Here is a 17655-nt window from a genome sequence, read left to right as displayed (position 1 = left end):
GTATACATGCATTAATGATTATTCAGTGCTTCAAGATATGAACTTCACTGCCCAGGAGGCTGTAATGTTCCAAGTATAAACATCAGGCCCCAGCAGATTTCAAGATCCTATACACTGGCTTGCTCAGCTGAATTCTTCTGTCACATACAGCATCCGTTATATATTAACTACACTTTCTTATTGCAGATGGCTGATGATAAAACAGTTAATTATCCAGTATCTGTGTTTCTCAAAACATTTTAAAAGCGAAGCCTTATCATCATCGATTCATCCTGCCTTAAATGAAGACAAACAGAAATGCTACGAAAGGCCTCCGCAGTGTCTAACCTAGAAGGACATATAACCTCCTAAAGACAAACCAGTGACAACTAAATATTTTCACTGAAACTGCTGAAACAGGTATTTTTAGTTGGTTGGTTGGTTTGTACAATGTGTGTTTTCTTTAAAGAGGTGGTGAGATTTGGGGTGTGGGGGGTATTTTTTCTTCCATGACTCATCCAGCATGAATCTCTTCTACAAGAAAGTGTTCCAGAAATAAAAAGTGATACTCAGAATAGTAGTATGTATGCAGATGAATTACTACACTCTACAACATTGACTGAAAAAAACGCCACCAAAAATGAAACCAGTCAACATGCAAACAGAAATATGATGGCATTTTCAGGCAAAAATTGTTCATTTTTTCCCCTTAACAGTTCTATTATTTTATCCCATAGCATATTCATTTCCACCCCAATATATTAGATTTCCTGTATAATGTGAACGGAAACATCGAGAACAGAAGTTACTTAAAACAGTAATAGATTCACAGGGGGCAGGGGGAGAAGGGAAAAAAAAAATGAAAAGAAAAAAAAGGAAAAGGTACAAGGTTCTCTTTTTTTTTTTTCCCTTTTCTTTGTAAATTTTAATTTTAGTTCTTTTTTCAGTTGTGCTTCTTCAGTGAGGGCAAGGTATGGGGGCGTGCGGGGGAGTAATTTTTTGGTGGTGGGGGTGGAGGATTGGCTTCCCTCTCAATTCCAGTCAGGGTTTACCGAGCCCTCAGGACCAGTGCTCACTGTCCCATAACTGCAATATCACTGCAGCATTTCCTCTGGTTCGACGACCAGCGCTTATGGCGCCAGTGCACGGCGCACACCAAAAGCTCTCCCCCTTCCCCTCCCGAACGGCGAAGAGCGCTTTCCACCTGACCCGAACAGACTGGCCGCCCAGCCCGAGAAGCAGCCACGGGGGCCACCGCACTCACAGGACGAGCCAGCTCCCGCGAGCCACCCGCGCTGCCAGGCCGAGGAAGGCACGATGCTGGTGAGGTGGTTGAGCCAAGGCAGCAGCGGCCGGTGGGACCTTTTAGGGGAGAGGTGGCAGCGTCCAGCTATGACCATCAGCCACAGCAGAACCCTCGCGTTGAGCAGGGCTAGAGGAGGTCCCCTGTTATCAGCGTGCAACATCAGCGCTGTGGCACTGACAGCCACCCACCGTTTCTTCTCTCGGAGCTGCTAAGAACGGTCGCAACTGACTTTTATCTTACGCTGAATTATTAACTCAATGATAAACGCAAGCAAAAGTTGCTTTGGGGTAGGTATGTATGTTTTTATGTGCAAAACATCTGCCTATTAAAACACTTAACAGAAATTTATTATTTTCATTGGCTTTTGGCTTAATCTATAAACACACTTCATCATTTTGTAGGATTTTCATCATTATTATTACAATTCCATATTTCTGTTCAACTCGAAATGATGAATGCAAAATCAATACAATAAGTAACAAATGTATCCACGGTGACCAAACAACAAACTCTAAAGCACAGCATGGTGAGTGAAAATTAGCAGTTGTTGAAACCACTCCATCAAAATTCTGGTACAATGTAAAACAAAGGCTCATGCAATTAGAAGGGTCACAATAAGTTTAATTATTTGAAGACTCAGCTCATATAGTAGAATATACATAGTGGAATGTAGTAGAATAGTAGAATATCTCAGCCCCAAATCTTCTTGGAGGCTACAGCTTTAAAGAGAGTAAGAAACACTATGAGCAATTCCTGAATTTAGCAACTTTTTTCTCTGATAGTTAAGAAACTCACTTCACCCATTAATACTTGCTCTATAAGAATAATGCTTTAGGAGGGTCAGGTCTTACTTTCCATGGTAATTATTTCAGTATTTATTTCAACCTTAATACTGTACACTTGTGTTCCCACTATGCCACCTTACATCAGCAGGAATTAGACAAGAAGGCCCAGAAAAACAAGCAAGATGCATACAAACATACAGAAATGCTTTCTTTTTCTTCCCTTCCTATTCTTTAGGTGGCCCAGTAGCAGCATGCACAGAGAAAAAAATACCACAGAATTCTTTACTAATATTAAAAGGAAATTATTTTTTTTCCTCAGAAGATATAAAATTCCGATACTGTCTCTGTGACGGCTATAGCAATTTTAAGTCAAAGTAGGAGCGCAATGTACGCAGTCAAGCTTTGATCCGGCTCTGTGCAATACTGCTTTGTGCAGTGTTACAACAGGGACAGGTGAGATTACAGACATTCTGGCTTCTCACAGACAGAGCAGGAAAACACCCAGAACAACCACAGGTAAACATTATCCTCATTAGCTCATGCTTTGTTATGCAAAAGACAGAAACAAGAACATTCTTTTAAAACTTAATATTAAAGGAAGTTTCAGACTGAACAAAGCAGACCGAGAACCTGCCTAACAGAAACTTTCAGCTCTGCTCTCAGAAGTGAGATTTTCTACAAAGCAGAGAGAAAGCACATTCCAGTTTGTTCCAATTAAAAACTTGTGTTGCACCAGAAAACAAATAAGCATGTGAAACAGCAGTTTGTATTTTTTCAAAGAAGTAACACCAAAATAAGTTCGATCACCATTACATGTTTCTGAAAAATATAGACAGAAAAAAATGATAAAAGTAAGTACCATATAGCTAAAATATACCTAATACCCTAACCCGTATAACTTCAGGAAACCATAACTTCTAATCCTAATCACACAGGCAAGTGTTGCAAAACTGACTGTAAAAAAAGAAAACCCATCTCGCGCTTACAATGATGTTAAAGGTAGACAAATAACACAAAAGAAATGAGCAAAAAATTAACCTAACGCCACATTTTTCATGGTGAAGAGACTTAATCCAAATTACTCAAACCTAAAACCATAATGCCTGTCTATTCTTCCTCAGTCTTTGGAAAATGTAGTAAAGCTAAAACATTGCAAATTTATCTTTGAAAGAGACTCTGAACAGTTCTGACAACTCAGCCAACTTGTATTTTTTCTGTTAGGACAGTTTACATCAAAATCAGTCTGCTTCCATAATTGATGCGTTTCACTATTAAAGACAACACACAACCCTCAATATTTTTAATTTTATGAAAATAAGAAAATAATGCTTAACATGTCATAAAGCATAGTACTTTTGTGACACGGCTCAGAATATTACAAAAGTTCTTCTCTTAAAGCTTGAAGTGGACTCCTGATTCAATATTTAATGAAACTGAGAAAGCTGCTGAATGTCCCAGAAATCCTCCAACTCTCTGCTCTGTGTTCATTCTAAGTATTATGCAGCTATAAATTAACACTGAAGCTAGATGAGATTTCAAATAGCCAAGAATAGTATTTTTCCATCACACCACCAAATTTTCTATTTTATTTTTTTGCTATTTAGCAGCACTAACTTGCAGCATTATATTGCAATTGTACATCCCAGCTCAGTACTGCAGCACTACATTGCTTAGACATAGCTCTACGCTCCAGCATGTTTTTAGGGTATGCAGCCAGCTCAGCTGTAAGCCTAAGGAAGATTACCATCAAGCAACAAAACTAAACTCTGCACAAATATTTAACAGCTCCGAGACCTCTAAAGGCTTAAAATAATATGCATTTTGTGGTACACTAGGAGCCAACCCCACACTGGTGATCTGCATAATGCAGAGTACTCAGCAAACACACCACTGCAAAAAAAGCATTGTTTCGCCTTTGTATCTTTGAATTCTTCAAACTAAAAGCTGAATGAAACACTAAGTCTTACTGTGCCTCCCCACCACAGACAGTGCAGTAGCAGCTCGTCCATTACATTAAGTTCGTCTAAAACTTCCCATGCCTCACAACCATTTCTCATCCCCTCTCAGCAGATGAAACACAAGTTCATTTAAAACAAACCCAGGATGAGTTCATCCTATCTAGCTTATTTTTCAAGCCGCTAAAACTACGCGGTAGCCCACTCAAACAGAAAATTTCCCAGACAATGGAATCCTTTCAAACTGCACAGCCGACAGGATTCCCCAGTTGTCAGTTTTAGGTGCGTGCCAGCACAAAATGTTCTTGAATTCGAAATTTATAATAATCACTCCTATTGATAATGTGAGCAGAAGCAGAATTACATCACAGTTAACACTTACCAAAATACATTATGTTTCTCATTAATCATGCAGTCAGGATCCCACCGCTGTGTATTCAGCATTAGCTCCCGCACAGGGCTGACATGTAAAACAGAGCTCTTTCATTCTACATTATGTGGAAATTTCCCAGCACAAGAAGCGTGAGTGAGCAGTGTGCCTCCTCAGGATGAGCGCTTTGCAGGCAGTCTTATCCCTGATACAATCCCTGTCTGATTTAGCGTTTACTCCGGCTGCATGCTGCACTGCCCATTCTTACTGTAATCTGACTCCTCCTTCTGATGTCCTTGCTGTGCCTGTGACATCAGGACTAAGAGTACTACAAACAGATCTTTTCTTTAACGGGCTCGCAACGACGTGCTTTAATATCCTGGTTAACCTAACTCTGGCTTGGGAGAAAAAAAAAAAAGCCCTTCTAAAATCGTACGTATTTTTTTTCTTTTCCTTTTTTTTTTTTTTGGCAGCAAACGCGTTCAGTGACATAACGTGCTCAATTACATAATCGATGGGAAAGACAAAGCGTATATTGTTAGCGTATTTTTCTTTGAAGGGCAGGCTCCAGGAGAAGCCCCGAGTGCCCTGATTCCCCAACTTCACTAGAAGATAAAGATGCTTGGCACTTTGCAAGATCATGTCCCCCTAGGACTTTTTTTCTTTTTTTTTTTTTTAATAATAGTTCCATTTCAATAAATTATTTTAATCTGAATGTTGGATAAAGCTCAGTCTGTTTCTATTTTTAAAAAGCAATGACAAATAGGTAGTTCAATTTCAATAGAGCTGAACTGATTTTTTTAAACTACGATTTCTTCACATGAATAACAAAGCACGAGGACGGAGATATATGACAGCGAGAATTTGTAATGGATTTTACAACCTTTCACCCTCCAGGTCTCCGGTTCCTTTCTGGCCCAGGTTGTTAAGTCATTAGCATCTGTTAGCTATTTTATTGTTCTGTGACAGAGTGGCCCTAAGTTTGTTGTAAATAGGTCCCCACACAGTCCCTGCTGCTATAAGAACCTGTAGCAACTTCAGAGGAAGAAAGACCAAAGAAATATTGAAATACTCTCCACCACCTACACGTAGTGTCTCGGGATGGATCTGGCACACACTGGTGTGGCAGCATGATGAAGACTATGCGGTCTGTATCTGTGCATGTATTATGTCTGTTCTATGAATCAATAGAAGACATTGGTTTCTTGTTGTCAGTCTGACATGTATCGCTGATAATATACTTAAAGTAAATAAAGGTAAAAAATAATGGACAGTATGCTGAAGTGTTTATTTCATTTTAATAGGATCTAATGGGATGAATTTTTTCATTCCACAGGAAAGAGGATGACAAGTATAATTAATTTAAAGCTCCACTTCTTATTTGTAAAAGCTCCACATTTTTCTATTTCATGAGGTCCAATCACTTAGGGCAAAATTATCCCACCAGCACAGCAGCCAAGGAATGCTCCAATTGCAGCAGAACAGTTAAGAGCCGTGGTGTACATCGCCGCTACGCATCTCGCAGCAAGAGTCCTTCGCAGCATTGCTCTCACGAGGTTTCATGCTACCTGTATGCAAGTCACTGAGATTAAACACTGCCAGGGGGAACTGGGGCATGAATTTAAGTCCTGTCCCTCACTGGCAGTCCCACAGTTCTCCATTTCTGATGCCTAGCCTTTCTCAGTGGCCTTTCTTATTCCAACTGCCCTTAGGAAGAGGCACGCCTGAAATGAGGGATACAAGGTACACAAATAAACTCCAAAATAAACTTTGCTTCACAACTAAAAAACACACAGTGCAGGAGTGCGCTTTGAGGCCATAGTGTGCGAGGGAGGAAGATCAAGACTTCTTGTGTGGTTCAAACTGAGCAACAGCAACTTAAGTTGAGCAAATCCTAAATCAAAGCGAAGAAACACTATCTAGAAAACCCTGGGGAAAAAAGAAGCTGTCTACAAACCATGGCCTGTATTTTAACTAGGGGGTTTAGACAGCAAGTAACAGAGGATTTTCATGGCACCTTCCTTTCCTCTATTTCATCATTAAAATGCTCATTCACTTCTACTGTACAAGGAAGGACACCTTGCTATAGGAGAAAATACCACCCTCAAAGGCTGGTTTAAAATATCTCAGCTGAGCCACCCTAATGTCCTCTGAGCAGTAGGTATAAGCTACTGTTAGGAGCCTTCTGCAGCACAAGCATTCCCTCCCCTCCCTTCACTGAGGGTAAAAGCTCCGGGAATCAATTCGCTGTGAAATCCTTCAGCTCCCTTGCTAGCTCCGAAGTGCTTTTGCGGAGGCACTGCGTGATGTCCTTTAGGACAGTCTGCACCCACGCACAGCATTTGCCTCTTAGGCTGCGTTTACCTTATCACAGAAAAGCTCGGGCTCATTCTGCCCGACCCTGCGAGATGTAGGCTACCTCCAGTCTCGACGTTCCTCCAAGCTGATACACCTTGCTGATTCGTGCCGTCAGCTGGCCAGCTGAGAGCCTGGGTACACACAACTCGTGTCTATGCAGACGTACCATTAGCAGTCAGGCAGCAACCAGGCTGCCTTTAAACACCCCTTCTTGAGCTGGCTGCTCTGTTACAATACCAATGCGGTGGAGCCTGCTAGCAGGTCAGCTCCTCAGGAAGCATAAACAGCAAAGCGCCGCATAGACCGACGTATTCTTCATTACTTGGTTCTGAATGTTACCTTCAATTTTGTTTTATCCTTTAGCATGCAAAAGAATCAGGACCATCTCCCCCCTTATTGCATCGTATTTGTGTTCTTACAATAAGCACACAATCAAAGTAGCCAATGAGAAACTAAAACAAGAAGTTTTCTTTAATTTCTTTGCATTTCAACCATGGAACAAATGCAAGGGAGGAGGGAAAGCCACTGGTGGTCTCTGCTGGAAAGCTTTCACAGCCCAAATTCACATGCTCTGTGCCAAACTCTGCTTTCATTTACACACATACAACACTAATAAACTGCAAAAAGAAGTAGAGTTCCAAACAAAGGACAAAGAATAAATTTTATTCCTAGAGTGGGATATTGTCACTGTCAGTGAAAGCAAGGATTAGTTTAGTAATTGGAGTCCCGAATGGCTGTTTTAACTCGAGCACTGAGGACTCTGCTGAACACAACTGTGGGGAAGCACAGTCAGGAGCAGCAAACACTTGTGTGTATCTGGAGATTTGAGTAGATCCAGTCTGGGCATGCAGGATCATGCAGAATGAATGAGCAAATTAGCCCATGATGTCAGCCCACGGTACAAACTCCCAATCATCAACAAGCCAGCACAGGCTAACCAGCATTTAGCTTTGCTACAGATGCAGGTCAACTGCAAAATTATCATATTTTCATGCATGGTTCACCTATAAAAAAAAACCCCAAAACCCTCGTGATTCAGCAATAGCATAAACATAACATGAAAAAAAGTACCTTCTGCTAAAACAGCTACCCCACACTCTTACTTCTAATAATAGAAGTAGCTTCTACTGCCTGAAATCCTCTTTCCCAACAATCTGCTTCTTTTTTTCCTAACAGCATCTCCACCTTGATTTCTTCTGCCTTGACAGACCTTCCTTGCCTTGACAACCCCGCTTTGGTAAAGGGTTTGCCCCAAAGGGCAGATTTTCAAAATGCAGACTACCCCACAAGACATTACCTCCTCAGACTAAACAAAAAGCAAGCTGAGAGTACACATTTCCCAGAAGTACAGCACATATCCTACATTTCTCCAGAGCCGGGAAAGCTACAGGTTACCCCCCACGCCTGACTTGGTCTAGAGCCAGAAGGCCACTTCGTGAACTAGCTGTGCTATCTATGCTTTCTACTGATTTTTATCTATCCACTGATTTACACAGTGCCCCCATAGTAAGTATTAAAACCACTTGCAGGCATGTCTGTTGCAGAAACCAATTAATATTTAATATTAATGCACCCAGTTAATTCCCTAGGATTCCTGGAAAACTCTCTTCCAGTCTTGAACTCTCCCAGGAGGCAACTAATATTAGATTTATACCCAGACTCTTACCAGTTGGCTTTGATAAATTTCAATTAGTGAGGCCGACCACAAACCTTTTCTTCCAAATGCAGAAGCATATCGAGGGACTCCTTGCTGGCAGAAATGTAATAGTAGGCAACAAAATACACTAGTGACACAACATTTTAAGTTTATGCATTATGTGTAGTAGGTTAAAAGATCTCATACACTTGAACGGTTTCCAGATTTTCCTAAAATAAATTTTATCTACTGTACAGAGACAGCTATTAAGAATAAAAACGTATTGTGCAAACATTTGTTTCTGAAAATAAAGTGGGAGAAGCAATCCAAATGGCACTTGACCTACTAATTCACCAAAAGCACCCCAAAACTAAAAGATTTTTGAAGGTAAAGTAGGACTAGAACTTCTACATAATTCGGAAATTTATGTATTGCAGATATTTCATTCCTGTTAGTACTACAGTAACCACAGCACAGAAATAAAAAACAGCAAACAAGCCACAGTTTTGTAAGGCTCCAAAAGTAATTGAAAGTGTTTCCAAGTGCACACATTTTTGTGCCTCAAATCAAATATACTAAGTACATTGGCTAGAAATTTGGTTTGTTTTTATTTCGAAGCCATCTGGAGTAATTTAAGACATACTACACAATAATGCAGATTTTGTGATTCATTATTAATCTCTTGAGGTTACATTAAAGGATAAGAAGGGAAGGAGCAAGTTACGTTTGTATATTTTAACTAGCCAGAGAGGCTCATCTTTGGTTTTGCACGTTCTCCACTGGCTAAAACTACCAAATGTGTTTTTTACCCTTGACTCAGAAGTGTCACTTCTGGAAATCTGCAATATTTGTCACCAAGAATACCATTTAACTGCAGCAGTACCCAAAGGAACTCTGTACCGCCACACATGAATACAACTGGAGGAACTTAATTAATCTTCCTGTCATTTTCATGATGCTTTTCATTAGTTTAGCTGCTATCTGATCAACGGCTCCATTCTCCATTGGAAATGGCTAACGAGAACCTCCTATAAAAGTGTTTTCAAGAGGTAAACAAAGACTCACCTTTGATTCTGAGAGCCTTTACAAATCTTTGCCATTCAGACTTTATCAGTTCAGTAACAGTACTTGTAGCACTGTTCTTTTTAAGCAACTGGGATTTTCTACATACAAAGCTTAAGAAATAGAAATAGCAACAACATGCGTTTTTGTAAGCTTAAAGCTAGTACTTATAGTATTTTACAGTTTGAACACAGATGACATGGCAATTGAAAGGTCATATTTTTCTGAATTTCCTTCCCATGGATATGGATAGTTGTTACATAAACAAACAGAATGCTGCCAACATAAAACCAAACCGACATTTTAGGCACTATTGCTGCTTATTGTTTTACTAAATGCCCACTCCTGTCATCTTTTGCTCCTAAGCATGTGACAACATTTAAGATAATGAAAGTGAATGAATACACAACTGGTGCAGAAGCTTCTTTGACTATGTATATTGACAATAATTTTAAAGGGAAAGATGGTCTTAAAAGCAAATGACAAGACCAAGAAGCTTGTCTGAGTCTGTGTCAAAGATATTTTTTCTCACACACACACACACAATCTATTTTTTTTTCAGTCAAAGAATGAAAACGGGAACTGGTGGTAACATCAACTCCAACATGCATAGTCCTTCCTTTCTCCCTCTTTCCCTTGTAATTTTATTTCTGTACTGCATTCAGTAAAATTTGTCTAACCTGTGGGTTTTGACTATATTACGTGTAGACAATCCATCACTACCCTTGGCGAGGCGAACAAATTTGTAAGTTTCACCTTTTTTGTCCATCTTTCCGACACTCTCTACAATTTTGCAACATACCTTTTAAGATTCATCACCAAATCCAGGCATTGTATTCTCACAATTTATAAATTTATAATATATAAAAATTTATAAATCCAGATATTGCACTGAGAAATTCTGTACAGCTTTCGCACTCCAGATTCTTTTTTTTTTTTTACACTCATTTACAGGATGCAATCTGTTCATAAGTCCAACCTGTATTTTGCATTTCTGTTTGTACCATCATGAATTAGTTAAATTTGGTAGGTAGAGGATCTGTCAATTAACCCCTTCTTAATCAGATGTGTACATGCCTTATGCTGTAGAGTGCATTTTTTTAAAAGAAAACGGCAGCCAAAACTATGCACGTCTATTATTTCTAAAATCATCTTTAGCAATCAAATGACAAGCCTCAAGTAACAAAACCAGATATTACATAGTGAAATGGTCTGTTTATACTGCTTGTTTTATAAGGTATCTGTTTATATTCAGTTAAACTAAAATAACTAAAATTTATTGCATTATTAATTAGAGACCTTTTCCTTTTGCTCAGAAATGACAGCAATGCAATTATTGCATAGGTATCAGTTACATTTCAATACCAGCAAATCATTAGCACTTCTGTACTCCCCTGTGGTTTCATGTGGGTGGTTTGGGCTTTGTTTTGGTTTTTTTTTGGGGGGGGGGGAGGACAACACGGGACGGACATGTTGGGGGGGGGTGTTTATTTGGTTTTTGTTTGGGGGGTTGTTGGTTTTCTGTTTGCAGGTTTGTTTTTTTTTTTTCCTTCAAGAAGGTGCATCAATGAAATGGGCATCTCCTCAACAAACCTTTTAGGACTCTTGTGCAAAAGTTATCCAGGCCTATTGATTTTAAATAGTCTTTAGTCCAAGTAGCTGCTGCTTGACATCTTCCTTTCTTTCTTCCAGGCATTTTGGAAAGTGCCTCAGCACACTCATGACATGAGGACAGTATCAAGCATTTTTCAAAATACAGAATAAAAATATTTATTTAACACTTACGGCTCTTTCAAATCACTCGTAACAATCTTACTATCTCCATCTAGTGGCTTATACTATTAGGATTTTTGTTCTTAATACACTAAAACTTTTTATTGTCCTTTGCCTTGCCAACCACAGATTTTTCATTTCCTGTTTTTGGCTTTCCCCATAAATTTTCCATACTTCTTACTTCTAATTTATATCGATTAGTATCCACTTCCTCTTTTATCATTTTGTTCCGAGCTGCTTTTTAATTTCTAGTTGCTGTCCTTATTTTGTGGCTGAACCAGAACAGACTTTTAGCCAAAGCTTTCCATTTTCTGAAAATGAAATTACTTTTTTCAGTCATCTGGTGACCTCTAGTTATTTAAGGAAGTGTCAATTTTCTTTCCAAGCCTTTCTATCTTTTTCTTCCCAAACAGTTCTGCTCCTAATTTTCCTTCAAGAAATAAAACATCTTGAAGCATAAAATATGTAAAAGATTTTATCTGTATTCTGTTTGGTCCTATAGAATATAATCAAATTGATTTCCACACTCTTAAGTCCCTAAATGGAAAAATTTCAAGATACAGGCATGAAACAATACTTCATTTTCCTGATGCTGTATATAGCTGTTCAAAAAAGGAAAAAAAAAAAGTAGCAATGCAGTATGATTTTATGTTTCCCAGTGATTATGAAGGCACTGAGCTGTGATTTCAATATATAACTGCAAGAGGAAAATGCTGGCAGATGCAGTCCCAATGTGAGTGGTGCAGAGCAGCTTGTTTTTTATACTGGATCAATCGATGGGAGCAAAGCTGCAGCATAGACCTACAGCCAAGAAGGGACACAAACACTGCCAGCTGCACAGCACTACAACTTCTCTCCTGCTTTAAAGAGCTGAGATACTTTGCAGCAGCACCTGAAGCTTCTGCAAGGTGCCAGCACCACGTTTGGAACTAAGAACAGGCAAGAGCTTAAGGCACATCCAGCTTTAACTACCTAAAAAAGAGGCCTCTCAACCAAACTAGCCAGTGCTACAGGTGCCTCCTGGGGCAACTCATCCCATGGTAAATTGTTATCTGAGAGGAAGAAGACTGGTCCCTCTCTGCAGGTACTTCTCTCTCTCATTACACTGACTCGCAGAGGGGTATCAGCATTTAACTTAGGTTAGATGATAAACTTTTAGCCAGTTACAGTTAGGCAGGAGAAATTTCATCTCCAATGACTATAAAACAGTTTAACTAATCTCATAGAAAACACACATGATGTGTTTGAACTTCTCTTTAATATCCAAGGAAAAAATATATTTTGGCTAACACGTTGCTATCAAAGGAAATGCTAGTCAAAGGTGAGTAAGCTGCAATCTATCAGAAACTGCCATGCAAAAAGGGGAGGAGGACAAAATGGCAGCAGACAAGGCACTAATTTGAGGGTATAGTGTACAACTTTTTATGGGATAGTTTTGAAAAATTTATACTGTTTTTATCACACCAGCGCTGAATTTGATTCACATGTCCACATGTAAGTTCCATTTTGCAGTTCCACACATACAAGCTTCGCAACAGAGTGCAAGAAACGAATCGTCATGAAGTGAAAATATCAGTAATATTTATTTTTTCCACTGTAGATCTCACTGTAGGTGGGATTTGACTTGGAGACTGACACCAAAGTTTTTACAGCTATATGTGGGTGCCTGCCTGCGAGCTGGATGTCTAATTTCCCATCACAGTCAACAGAGACCAAATTGATGCAGTCAACAAAGTCAGAAGAGTTATTTATCACATCTGGAAGTAGACATCAACTTTGGTTGGCCAGGTAGCTCTCCGAGCTCCATTAACTATATCGACTGGAATTCTCCTGGATCAAAAGGGGAGCTTAGACAGCTAATTCACTCGTAGATACCTATACACATGCACCTAACCATATATAATCTGAGAAATGCGAGCTGAATCCCAGCCAAGGCTTCCAAAGCTCTTAAAAGATCTGGGACCCCTGCAGATCACTCATACCCATTGAAATTCAGCGCCATCTGGGATCATCACAGCAACTACCAACTGTGCTCAGCAACACTAGGCAGCAATTTAGAACAGAACATGAAGAACACCTGCAAGTGAAATTTATACAAGGAGAATTGAATTATCTCCTAAGGAATTAACTATAACATTAGCTTTGCCAGTGCTTGAGAAAGTTTCCTGGGCTCTTGAATGACCACACAGTGCCTCAATATTTCATCCTATGCAAAAAAACCAAGATCAAATTGTCTGTCTCAAAAATGTCTGGCACAGAAGAAAGTACTACTCTTGAATGACCAAGGTGGCATCCTACAATAACCATGTTCCACTAAAATCCTTGTGGATTAACTTATGCTATTAATGCTTACCTTTAAGAAAAAAAATAGGAGTATGTCACAAAGTGGCTGTTAGATGATAAAGCCATTTAATGTTAACAGTGAAAAGAAAAAAATGTTAAAAACACCCAGAAACAATTGATTTTTTTGAAATTTCAAATGCTCCAGTACTCTTCTCCCAGAAGAAGCGCGGGGGGGAAGTTACTGCTTTTTAGCACTCTGCCAATAGCGTTCAAATACATTCCTACCTGATTTATAATAATTAACAGTAAAAGGAGTGTTTTCATCTCTGTTCCCACCTTTTGATCTTATTGACAGAGCCTCCTGCCATTCTAATTCAGAACGACATGTACAGCAAAAAACTCCTGTCTGTATCTGTTCCTGACTTTCTTGTTACATCTTTTTCCTGTACGGTTTCCTTTTGATCTGCTATACCTCTGAATTTAATTATCAGACTTGAAAACACCCTGCCATAATAGCAGCCTATAAGTAATTCTGTCTGTTTCCCACAGCTGAACAAAAAGACTGTATCCCAAAGCCAAGCTCTGTCTTCAATATGCACTTTTCAGAGTCCATCTCAATACAAATACTTTGCAATTGTATTTATGCCAAAATAATTAGAAAATTAATAATTTTGAAACATGACAGCCTAAGTAGAGTACTGCTGCTATTTTTAGATAATTCAGTGACTTGATTTTTAGTCAGTTTGCCACTCAGTACCTCTAAAAATAAGCCTAGTTACCCTAGGTGCCTAAATATGGATGCAGAGACAGAAAATACTGGACTAAGTCCTTACCTCACAGAATTTTTTCTTCTCTGCACTATATAGATGAACGGTACACCACAGATGAAAGTGTACATTATAGCTTTACTTCATATTCCTACAAAGCATTAAAAACTGAAAGAATTTCAGCTAGGTTTGAAAGCCCCAGCCATATCTCTCTGGAATCTGTAGATATGAGACAACTGTTCTAAGCATGCTGATTGTCTATGAATTCATCTTGGACAGAAGGACTGTGTTATGCCAACACCATCTCAGCTTGAGGGTGTCAGAGGAGGAAAAGCTGGCCGTAGAGTTGTAGGGGTCTGTATCTCTGCCCAGCACTGAGGAATGGTCTGCAGATAGCAGAATAGAAGATGAGTTTTTCATGAAGATGCATGATGGTATGCTGGACTGCTACGATCACTTCATCTGCAGATCCTCTGCTTTCTCTGTATGTGAGAAAGTGATTGTCATTTCATGAACTTTTATGGTCAAAATTTTAGCAGGTTGCAGTATGATTAGTGTTAGGAACTGTCCTTAGTAAAGTCCTAGTGGGTTCCTGCTCATTGCTGCTGGGAATAAAAACTTGTCATGACTGGTTACACCTCTGTCTTCTGGGCCTCATAAGAGTTTCTAGTCGGGTTAGAAACTTTTTTTCCCCACCTTTGTTGAATGTCCCAACCAATGCATAGGGGAAGAATAAGAATGAACCATGGTTTTAGTCAAGGTCCTTGGAGAGGGTCTTCACTGGGTAGAAGTCCATTGGAGCCACCTGAAAGATGGGCAGATTAGTCCCACCTGGAGGTTGATCAGCAGTCCTGGAGGCTACCCAAGGCTCTTCCCCCTTATGCAAGGATTAATATCCATGGTTCCACAGTACGTGCTTTATCTCCCATCACCTGTCCTCATCCATTCATTACAGGAATTTGGTCTACTGTCTCCTAGACACCGGGTGAGTGCTTTAATAAGCTTGTGATATTATCAACTTCTGTCTGATGCTATGAATGTTTAGATCTACAAATAAAGACTCCACTAAGACGAATGATAAAAGACCATCTTCAGGACAGCTCTCTTCTGTCAATGGGTCACCAAGGATACAGAAGACTGAAGGGAAATGCTTTGGTCTGAATCAAGACAAACAAGTAATTAAAACTGTCCCCAACATCAAGGTAACCTACTTATTAGGCTACTGGGTTTTTTTCATGGGATAAAAATGCAAGCACACCATTAAAATACAATTTCTGACTGAGAAACTTTACCATAAAATTGGTGGATAGGTTCCTGCTAATAGGCATTTTTTGGATAAATAATAAAATGGGGAGCGTGAGTTATTCTTAGGTGCCAGGCTAGGCACAGTGGAGGGCGGCAAAAAACATTGTTACTTTTTTTCTTTTTTTTAAATGTTATTTATTTATTGACTTTTCATTGGATTTAGATAATTTTTAATTTAAAAAAAAGAAAATTAAAGAGATTCAGATAAGTTTAAAGCAACAATAATCACAGAAGAGCACAGTTTAGAGGTTTTCAAGTAGTATTTTATGATGAGTCTTTCAGGGTTTCTTTAGAAGAAAGTTACATAAAGTACTCCCTAGCAATATACAAATAACAGACTTAAAGAAACAGATTGTTCTTTACATATTATGTGACTACTTAATCTGATTTTCCAGTTGAGAAGCAGATGAACCAGTGGTTTGGTGCTGCTGTTGCACATGCTACATATTTCATAATTTTTGTGCTACAGTCTTTTGCCCTTTTGTAAAGAGTCATTTTAAACTTTTCATAGAGTATTTTCTAAGGAAAGGTCAGATCTGAGAGGCTACTAATGGATTAGCCTTTGATCTTTTTTCCTTGATTTACGTGCATTCAAGCCTGCTGGAAGATTTTGTAAAATGACAAATGTAAGAGTGACTGACTGAACAAGGAACATCTATTACTTTGAAAGGGGACACCACAGGAGGTGCAAGAGTTTTTACCTAAAAATTGCAAAATATTTAATTTATGGAACTTTAAGAAAGGCAGATGTTAAGTACCACTACTATACATATGTACATATTTTTAAACGTATCAGAGATACCAAATTGTGAGATAATGAGAGCATATTACATGAGTCATCAAAGCGTGTACATTTCAAGGGAGGCATAATTAGTCATTTCTGATGACTGGCTAAATACTATAAATACCACTTCACTGTCAGTCAGGGGTCACGCCATGAAGTTTTTAAGGAACAAATAAGTCCTTTCAAGAGGGGCAGTTTGACTGTAAATCTTCTCCAGTAGGAAGCATCGCTATCCAAATAGTTCTCTGCCTTTTTAATCCTAGTTAAAGACCCTTTCAACTTAGCAAGATGAATGACCCTCGCTCATCAACAGCAAAACATTGGCACCTTTTGAGATGTCCCCCCACCAGTGCCAAGGTATGCTTCACAGAATTAATCTTTCTGTATCCTGACTGATGAAGTCCTAATCTACCAGACTTGAGGCACTCATAATACAAAATGATCAAAGGACATAAACATTTATGATACAACCTTAATATTTTTGCCAGAGCTGTTGCATTTTCAACTAGCTGATCTTACAAGATGGGAAATAGTATATCCCTGTTTTGCAGATGAAATGTGGGTTTAAAATATAATTAGAGAGATTAGAGACAGAAAAAAGGCTGAACCCCTGGAGCTCTTGACTGAGGGCAGCATTCACCTCACACTGTCCCCCATCATATAAACAATAAAACCAACTGTGAGAAAGCAGTGTACATAAAACCTGTACTCATCTCTCATATTGCTGAAAGAATATGAACAAAATGGTTTACTATGTTGTAAGAAAGCACTGACTCACATTTTCCTTACACTGTTCACTTACATGTTTGGGGTTTTGGTTTGGGTGCTTTTCATTGGTGGGGTTTGTGGTCGTCGTCCCCCCCTGCTTCTCCACAAGACAAAAAAGGGTCGCTTTCTCCTGGTATAGCTTCAGTGAGACTATGGAAGTTACATTGGGGTGAACTTGACCCAAATTGTGTCAAGAGGAGGTTGTGCCACTAATAATGGAAAAGGTCTTCTGTTCATTATATCACTATTGAGTAGTTTTCAAAAAAATGCTTGCAAACAATTGTTGTCAGCTTTCAAATGTAATTTTATAATACTCTTGTGGCCTTCAAACATGCTACATTTTCATCCTTATCACCACATTAAATCACATTGCCAATAATGTCTTTGGGACGGATTTGAATTCTTCAGGCTTGAATTTAATTACATTATGTAAACTAGAAAATGTCTTCAGTGTGCTTTGAGGGAATAGCTTATCTTGGCAATTGTTAAGTTCTGTTTTGTTTAAAATATTTGCATTTTGATAA

At 39.0% G+C, this 17655-nt stretch overlaps 1 protein-coding gene across 2 annotated transcripts in view; it reads right to left on the bottom strand.

Moving 5' to 3' along the window:
• ZNF385D (zinc finger protein 385D) overlaps nucleotides 1-17655 on the bottom strand; it is a 412620-nt gene that overhangs the window by 166624 nt on the left and 228341 nt on the right. Inside the window, exon 1 of one of the 2 annotated variants that reach the window (XM_050891945.1) lies at nucleotides 4408-4555. The exons of the other annotated variant lie outside the window; for it this stretch is intronic. Within the exon in view, the coding sequence (XP_050747902.1) occupies nucleotides 4408-4429 (22 nt within the window). The 5' untranslated portion in view covers nucleotides 4430-4555. Of the gene's footprint in view, nucleotides 1-4407; nucleotides 4556-17655 lie in introns of those variants that run through there. 2 annotated transcript variants of the gene reach the window in all.

The sequence above is a fragment of the Gymnogyps californianus genome, chromosome 2 (assembly GCF_018139145.2).
Source record: "Gymnogyps californianus isolate 813 chromosome 2, ASM1813914v2, whole genome shotgun sequence".
Lineage (NCBI taxonomy): Eukaryota > Metazoa > Chordata > Aves > Accipitriformes > Cathartidae > Gymnogyps > Gymnogyps californianus.
Note: the sequence above shows the minus strand (reverse complement) of the source record. Positions and strands in the feature narration are given on the sequence as shown.